The 9,109-nt window shown below is 41.9% G+C and overlaps 1 protein-coding gene across 1 annotated transcript; it reads left to right on the forward strand.

Annotated features, from left to right (window-relative positions):
• The first annotated feature begins 1,725 nt into the window (after nt 1-1,725).
• On the forward strand, nt 1,726-6,703 carry mex3b (mex-3 RNA binding family member B). The gene is made up of 2 exons (XM_067494392.1): nt 1,726-2,372; nt 3,962-6,703. Exons 1-2 carry the CDS (start codon nt 2,153-2,155, stop codon nt 5,356-5,358), a joined length of 1,617 nt encoding a protein of 538 aa, XP_067350493.1. The 5' UTR covers nt 1,726-2,152; the 3' UTR covers nt 5,359-6,703.
• The last annotated feature ends 2,406 nt before the right edge of the window (nt 6,704-9,109 follow it).

Here is a 9,109-nt window from a genome sequence, read left to right on the forward strand (position 1 = left end):
GACCTTTTAATTCTCTTAAAACTGCAGCAAGCGTCTAAATGCATTTGTGTTAATTCATACTTATTTAATAAAAAGTACAGTCTTCGATTTTAAACCAAAATTATCTACATGGTATGATTTCTATATATAAAAGTGTTTCTCAAATAGGCTTAAAACAGGAAACCAGGAAATAAAATTTAGATGAGACAAATACAATTTTTCTAGGCCATTTTTTTTCCAAATAGATGGTCATAGTCAAATTGTTTTTCACCAAAACATTTCTGATAACACTTTTTTTATGACTTTAGATTTAATCCAATATGTTTGTCTATTTGTTGAGTTAAGAATGTATGGGAAATGCCTTGCTTGTATAGAACTGAATAGATTCAAGATTGCTGAATGGGGAGGAGGTGTAAGGGGGGAGCTGAGGTGTCAAATATTAACAAGAGGGTCCCATCCCATCACCTCCTCCCGTTCCTGAGCGGTTCCTCATTAGCATTAGTATTGTGCTCCAGGAACGAGGTGACAAAGCAAAGTGCTTCTGGTCTCAACGGTTTTGAATTGGCTTGAAATCTCCTTTGTGTTGCACCAACACCCTAGCCCCCCCCCCCAACCACCACCCTAGCCCCCCCCAACCACCACCCTAGCCCCCCCCCCAGCCCCCCCCCCTCCACAATACTAATCTAAAGCATTTTTGCTGTTTTGTGATCTTTGCAACACCAGAAGGAAGTCATGCATCATTTTCTGGAGTGGACTGAAACATAGCATCAACTTTAGATCATGTCTAGGAGCAATTCTCAAATAAGGAGAGAAAGTCATTAAGCTGATAAGACAAAGACAAAATGTTTTTGATCTGTTACAGATGGGCTCTCAAGAAACACTTAAGGTCTTAAGGTTAATGAGATATTTTTAAATCCTTTATTCAAAGCTGCAGCATGGACCATTTTTAAATATCTATTTACTAGAGAAATGCTCCATAACTTATTAGTGTGGAGTGGCGTGGAGAAAGCTTTCTGTGATAAGACTCATTGAACAGCACTGCAGAGATATTTGCTTCTAGAAGTTTTTGCCTAAAAGTTTTTTTCACCCCTCAGAGAATACTAAGCCCAGTGATGACATACAGTGCTCACATACTGAAAGGAAAGGGTACCTTGCCCAGATGCCATGAACTGCCTCAGTGTTAGTTTTTTAGCATCCTGGGTGGACTGACTTTGAGTCTGATCCTCTAGCCAGCTGGAATTCTAAATGTTGCATATTTCAGCTTTAATGTTGATGATATAGCTTCTGGTACTGAATCTAGTTTGCCAGTAGTAATAATAGGTGCACATTCTCAATACTCAAGTAAAATTGCAAGTAATTGCCTAAAAACTTACCAACTACAATTATAAGCACCACCTAAAATAAGTTACTTAAGTTGAAGTACTAAGTACATGCTTTAAATTTGACAACAGTACTTTACTGCATTAAGAAAACAATGTATTTTACATAATTCTGAATTTGATGCCATTGATAATATAAACAACAAATATCTGTAAATTTATTTTTGGAGTCAATATTAAAAAACAGTGTTGTGCCTTGTTAATACAGTATAGGACCTGCTGGAGGACAAACGGGGTGAGGACAAAGACAAGAGAACAAAGAAGTGGGGCGCGGCTTCAGACCCAAGCTCGCCCACCAATCGCCCCTCCAGCCAATCAGCTCTCCCATATGCTAATGAGCTCGCAGCACCGCAAAGTCCCTGCCCAGGCGCTGACGTCATCCGCACATCTCTCTGTCTGGCCCTGCAAAGACTGAGACAGAAGCAACAGAAGAGCGGAGGGAAGTCAGCAGGGGAGGGCCCCTTTGTCAGGAAGGAATATTCTTCCCATCTCCACCGCCGGCTCTGGACTAAACACGTTGTTCTTCCCCGTGTTTCCTAGCAGCAGCACAGCCCGGCTCGGCTCGGACTGGGACGTCCAGCTTCTAGGAGGTGGATGCTTTTGTACAGCTCCTTCCACTGTTTTGCTTCTCCCCCTCTCAGCCGCACTGACATAATTGCACTGATCAGTTATTTCAGAACACCGGTTCCCCTCCTCCTTCCTTTTCCTTCTTTATTCCCCCTGATCACTCCTTCTTTTTTACCCTCCTTTCTTTTGCCTTGGATCCGATTCCGAAACCCTGCAAAGTCGCGAAGATGCCCAGCTCTCTGTTCGCCGAAAACAGTGTCCAAGGAGATGCACTGGACGACCAGAGAGCCCTGCAGATCGCCCTGGATCAACTCTCCCTTCTTGGTTTGGACAACGACGAAAACTCCCTCTACGACAACCAGGAGCCCCGGAAAAAGAGCGTCAACATGACCGAGTGCGTCCCGGTTCCCAGCTCCGAGCATGTTGCTGAGATTGTGGGCAGACAAGGTGTGTGCGTGTGTTCCAGTGTTTCTAGTTTAGCTCGTTTTTTGTCATGTTATGAAATCGGGCAGTGCAGAGGTGGCCATGCACCCAAACACTCGAGGTATAAGCATGTCCCAAGCTATAATTGTGTGCAAGGAAGCGAGCGCCGAACCACCCTCCAAAAAGCAAGTAATACTGTAACCCAGTCTGGCGCGTCTGCACAAGCACTTAAACTGCTTTGTGACACCATGACCCAATGTGTAGACAGCACTGGTGGATTCGGCATGTGTTTAGTCCAGCAGTCTGCGAACATTTCAATTAAACATGAAACTTTTGTTGTGTCTCGCCGGTTTTCACACCGTGTTTATCCTCTATACTATATGGGAGGCAGCCAGTTCTAGAAGTTAACATTTAATAGAGATAAGTGTCTGATACGGTTATTGTGTCTGTGCCGAATTGATGAGATTACCAAAGCCATTTAGCTTAGATTTAAAGTCAAATTTTTGCCGTGTATTCTTTAAAAGACAAGTTTAAGAGCATTTAATCGTTAAAAAATGCAATGAGCTTAGTGCTGAAAAAACAGATCGACTCTTGATGGAAAAAAGCGAACAAATCAAATGAAAACACGAACAAGGATCCGTTGCAAATAACTATTATTAAAGTGTGACATGTCTCCTACTGCTGTGTCCTCTCTCAATAAATATACAAGTATATCTGTCTTTATTAATGGGAGGAAGAAGCAGATTAATTTTATGGTGTGTGTGATGATGAGCAGCGTAGGATCAAATTAGGACAGCGGTCACGATCTTACCTTGCCACAGGCAGCAGACGCCCATAGCTGCGAAGACCTAACGTTAGCTAACACACAGTCCTTCAGCTGGAGGGCTGCAGGGCGGTACTGGTTCTTGGTTACATATGCGGAATCTTTTCCCCTCCCTGCAACACCACTGCTGCTGGTGCTGCTGCTGCTCCCACAAAAAAAAACAAAAAGAAAGGAATTGGAAAGAACCAATAACTCTCACCCTCAATATTGACGATATGAACTACATCTATTTATATCTACTTATACGCTTCCCTTTTGTTAGTTTCTATTAGGTTATAAGTAGTGACCTCGGTGAGGCAGCCTCATAAAAGAGACTTCGTCCTCATTTAACCCACATCAGGTTGACTCTCATTATGGATGTATGTCAAGGATTTGACTCGTGGTGTAGGCTGCATTAAGGTGCCTTCACTGTCCTCTCCATCCCTTGTTACATTACCCTATCACACTTAGCTGATCTTTTTTTAAGCCAGTCCCATTTTTCTCATATTGCAGGGTGTTAAATTGTAACTTTATACACGAACATGTCTCTGGCACCCAGTGTCAGGCTTACTTTACATTATTAGTTTAAAATTGAGAGTAGCTCACCTACACTGGTAAATGTAGTAAATGGTAAAAGGACTCATCATGGATCCAGAAGGGAATGTTTATCCTGCTGTTGGTGCAGCATAGTTTAAATTGCTCTGTTCTGAGACAATAATAAAAACCCAGCAGCTGTTTTGCATATTCTATGACATGGTTCAAATCGTTGTTATTGTGGAACAGGCCCTCACTTCTACTGTTTTGCTTCCAGGTTGCAAGATCAAAGCACTGCGAGCGAAGACCAACACCTACATTAAGACCCCAGTTAGAGGCGAGGAGCCCGTGTTTGTGGTGACGGGCAGGAGGGAGGACGTGGCCATGGCGAGGAGGGAGATCATCTCTGCTGCCGAGCACTTCTCCATGATCCGGGCTTCCCGAAACAAAAACACCAGCTTGAATGGGAGCGGCACCCCAGTCCCTGGACCACCTAATCTCCCTGGACAAACCACCATCCAGGTGCGGGTGCCTTACCGTGTTGTGGGCCTGGTTGTAGGCCCCAAGGGTGCCACCATCAAGCGCATCCAGCAGCAGACTCACACCTACATTGTGACACCCAGCCGAGACAAGGAGCCAGTGTTCGAGGTGACGGGGATGCCGGAAAATGTGGACAGAGCACGCGAAGAGATCGAGGCTCACATTGCCATGAGGACAGGAGGCATAATTGAGCTCCAGGATGAAAATGATTTCCACGCCAACGGAACTGATGTGGGTTTTGATATGCACGGACACGCTACCCTGTGGTCCAAGCCCAGCACTGGGATGACCCCCGCCTCGGTGCGCAAACCCTTTTCCAATTACAGAAACGATTCATCCTCCTCCCTGGGCAGCGCCTCCACAGACTCCTACTTTGGTAACAACGGATCACGCATGGCCGACTACAGCCCCCCAAGCCCTGCACTCAGCTACACCACCACCACCAACAACGGCAACAACAATAACAACAACATCAATGTCAACAGTTTTGTTTATGGGAGTGAGGCAATCTCACCGGACTGCACTGACCTGACTTTTGATTCCTCACCTGGGATTGACCCTACACAAGCCCCGCCAGGCCTCCTGTGGTCCCAGTATGATAGTTGCATGACCCCCTCCTCCACCAGAGGCAGCCCCCCCACCTCCACTTCAGCCATATTCCCCACCAAAACCTCCACCAATGCCAATGTGATGGTGGTAAGCCAGAGGAGGGTCAACGGTTGTAATCTGCAGCCCCGGCTGTCACCTCCCCTTCACTGTCACACTGGTGGACCCGCTGAGCACCCATCAGCCCGGAGGGTGCGAAGCGATCCAGGCGGAGGCCCTCTCAGTTTCCCTGGTTACTCCAGCACTATGAGCTCCCTGCCAGGTCCCCACCTCCCCGGGGTCCCGTGCGACTCCTCTGCTTCTTCTTCATCCTCCTCCTCCTCCTCCTCCTCCACCTCATCTGGCACCAGCCGAAAGGGCAGCCGCGATTGCTCGGTGTGCTTTGAGAGTGAGGTCATCGCAGCTTTGGTCCCCTGTGGGCACAACCTCTTCTGTATGGAATGTGCCAATCGCATCTGTGAGAGGAGCGAGCCCAAATGCCCTGTCTGCCACACCGGCGTCACTCAGGCTATACGTATATTTTCATAAGAAGTGTAACTGTCTGGTCAATGAGACTGGCTGCAATAGCAACAACAGATTTCACATTGCTTTAATGGGATTACCCAATCATCAGTTGGAGAGTGTACATAGATATACATATGTATGTAAGAGGCTGCAGTATCCAGAAGAAATGACAGACCCCCTTGTTGGGCTCCGTTGTTGTTGTTTATAATATACTGTAGCTTGGGGAAATATTTTCAACATCTAAGTGCATGTTTTAAATATTACAGCATAGTAATTAATAGTTCTAGTAACTCGCGCCCTGTATTTCTGAAGTGTAGACATGCAGTGGAGTCAGGACTGAGGTACGTGGGTCAAACTGTGGACTCTTAGTAGGCTGAGCCTTCCAGTGTTGCCGATTGAATGTAGTAAGAGTTGAGGCTGTGGATGGGAAACATGGAAGGCCTCCAGCCAAATGCGACTATTGTCTTACAAAGATACTGCAGCTTGAGGTCAAATACCACATGAGGGAGAGCAGCAACATATCCTACATATATATGTATAGAATAAATTTCCACAAGTTGAAAGTTTTAAATGACATTACTACAGATCGAAGTATTTTATTCTTTTTTTGACTTGAAAAATTATATTTCTTATTGCAAAGATGTTTACAGATATTTTAATTTAAGTTCAGTGAACTTTTTTGTAGCTGGGTTGAAATCTTGTTTATTTTTTAGTACGGCCTTACGGCCATGATCACTGTATTATTTTAATATCACATGACTGTGGGAGGAAGTCCACACAATGTGCATTGCATTTGACAGTATTCTGTTGGGACAGAGTTTTTATAGTTTCAGCAAAAAAAGTCTTTGGAATCTGCTTCACCCAGCATATTTTTTATTCAGTAATATAAAGCATATTTTATTCTATATTATTATGAAACATTGTAATGTACAAAACTTAGTAAGTTGAACACAAAGAAACTGTTTATGCTTTCTAAAATTTGTATGAATTAGATTCCAGTGGGATTTACAGGCTTCTGTTGCACCACTATAGTTTTAGTATTTCTATTTTAATACATTTGTTTACCACTTGTTTATGTATATGTAGGTGAAGTTACTTGAGCGTAAATGTACTTTATTGAGCAAAGTTTAAGAACAAAGTATATTTTATTTTATGATAAAGGGCCTTTAACCTCATGGTCAAATACTAATATTATATTTGCTGAGACAAGATTTGAAAACGTATCAAGAGTTTTATTTTTCTGACATTTAAAGTTATACATGATAAGAAGTAAAACTTAAGTAATGGTGCTACTTCATGTTTTTTTAAGTATTTCTATATAAGTCCAAAATAAAAAATGATACATTGATAAGGCGTCTGCTTTCTGGTGTTCTTCCTGACCTGTTGCTGTTTGCTTGCACAGGGAGGCTGCATTTGACCCTTCTCTGCTTTCTAATGGAGGCTGGGAGGAGGCAGGATTATCACAGTGGCCTAATTATTAAGTGTGTGGTGTGGCAGTCTGACAGAGCAACTTGTCCTGCCTTATCACTAATTAGAAGTGTTGTGTGACCTACTCTGATACAGCGTAGCCCAAAGAGCAGGATCTTGCACTTTGCCAGAGCAATGGAACAGTTAAGAAAAATACATGTGCTATGTCATAATTGCAGTATTTTTTGATAGCACTTGTTACTTTGTACCAATAATGTAAATAAATTAGACAGTCACCAACAATTTTGATAATCAATTCTAAAAGATAAATATAAAAAGAAAGTTTTCAGATATGCTAATTTCGTGCTTTCATCTGTTTTTTATGAACTGGTCCAGTTGGATAAAGAAAACCAGACAATTTAAGATGCCACACTGGTTCCTGGGCATCTGATACTCACTTTTCTCTATAGATCATGTCATGAATTGACAAATAAAGAAACTAAATCTGATAATGAAATGGAAAAACCTTTAGTTGCACTCCTGGTTTGGACTGATTCATCTTCCCAACATTGTTCTGATTTCAACCTCACTTTCTGTGAGACAACTTAAACTGTACACCTCTTGAAAATTTTCACTACGAATGATTTGTGCAGACAAAAACATCAAATACTCAAAAATTAGTAGCTGGGTCTGTACTAAACTCCCAATAGACAGTTTCTCTGTATGATTTTATTGTGTAAGTGATTCATTGTTTCAAGTCAGACTGGCTGAGAAACAGGGTTAAATTCCAGAGCAGAAACCACCTGCTCTCCAGGACTTTGGTCCCTGGTCCTATTAAAACCCATATCACAGTGCTGAACACCACTGTGTGTTGAGTGACAATAAAGGCAACAAAGAACCTTTGACTCACCTTCATGTTGAAGAAGTTCACATAATTGTGGAGCATTTCTTGTGTTTACTGTTGAAAGAAACACTACCAAAATGTACAAATACAGATAACTGTGCTTTAGACTGTGTGGTGTCCACCGGCTGCTTAGTGACCTCAAATAAAAGTTGGTGTAGATGCTATTAAACAGGCCTCAAACTAAACACTCACAGTGATCTCTTGGAAATGCACTGGTCAGTATATAATCTGGTCAATTCAAAACATTTTAGCCTTTAATAATCCAACTCCATTTGAAATGAATATATAGATATTTATATACATAATATAAATCATATTAGTTTTGCCTTTGTCATTTGTGAAAGTAACTAAATATATGTACTCAATTGCTGTATTTAAAAAAAATCAGTACTTTACAGTAAGTTACACTTTGAACACAGTATTTATGTACAGTGGTATTAAAAAATGAATTAAGGTAAAAAACTGGAGAATGTTTTTGACCACCCTTAAACTGATTTCATCTGTGCTGCATCACGTTGCATGCGTCAGACACTAACTGTGTGTATGAAAAAGAGCATCACTTACAATACTTTTGTGTATGTCTGAAAAGAAGGGTTGCTGCAATCTGTTGGTTCCTCCCCTCCCCCACCTTCCTTCCCTGTGCTGAAGTGCAGCCTCATGTCATGTGGTGCTGTTGGAAACATTGACGTTTAAACACATGCTTTGCTGCAAGATAGCAATGTGGTGTGAGTAGGACTCGAATGCTAATTTTAAAATGGAAACATTCAACACAGGCCCACAGAAACTGGCCCTATAAACCATATTATTAGGAAGCAATCTTAACCGCTGGGGAAAAAGCTGACAAGTGTTTTTAGCCAAATCCACAACACATGCAGTTCACATACTGGTTCCCTCTGGTCAAATACTCACTGACAGAGGTCCTGTGATTCTCCTGTTGAAGGAAAAAACAACATACAGTAGAGGAATAACTGCAGTAGTGTGTTTATGTAACTGTGACACTGACTTTGTTCTCATACCTTTTAATTTCTCCGCTTTACATCAAATATGCCGGGGCAGTTGTAGAAAAATATTAATGAGGAGTTATACACAGGGTTGCACATGAAATGAATGATTCAGAAGATGTCACTTATATTTCATAACCAATTCATATACAAAATATGTAATGTATTTAAATTCCCAGCTCTGATTTATCTGTGTTGTGTCAGAACTGCTAAATACACAAGTTTATGTATTCTGAAGTTAAGTACTAATTTTGTAATATTTCTTTTTAACTATTTATAACAATAAATATATATTTCAGCCTTAACGTTCTAGAGTTCTGCTTTTGTTGAAGGTTTTATTAATTTATAATCATAAGCGAAATGCCCTGACTGTGGCAGGGCTGGCCAATAAGATTTTGAGGGTGGCCAAAATCCCCACTGTAAGCCACGCACCTTCTAATATGTGTTCTAGCTTTCCAAGCTG

This window comes from Channa argus, chromosome 2, assembly GCF_033026475.1.
Source record: "Channa argus isolate prfri chromosome 2, Channa argus male v1.0, whole genome shotgun sequence".
Lineage (NCBI taxonomy): Eukaryota > Metazoa > Chordata > Actinopteri > Anabantiformes > Channidae > Channa > Channa argus.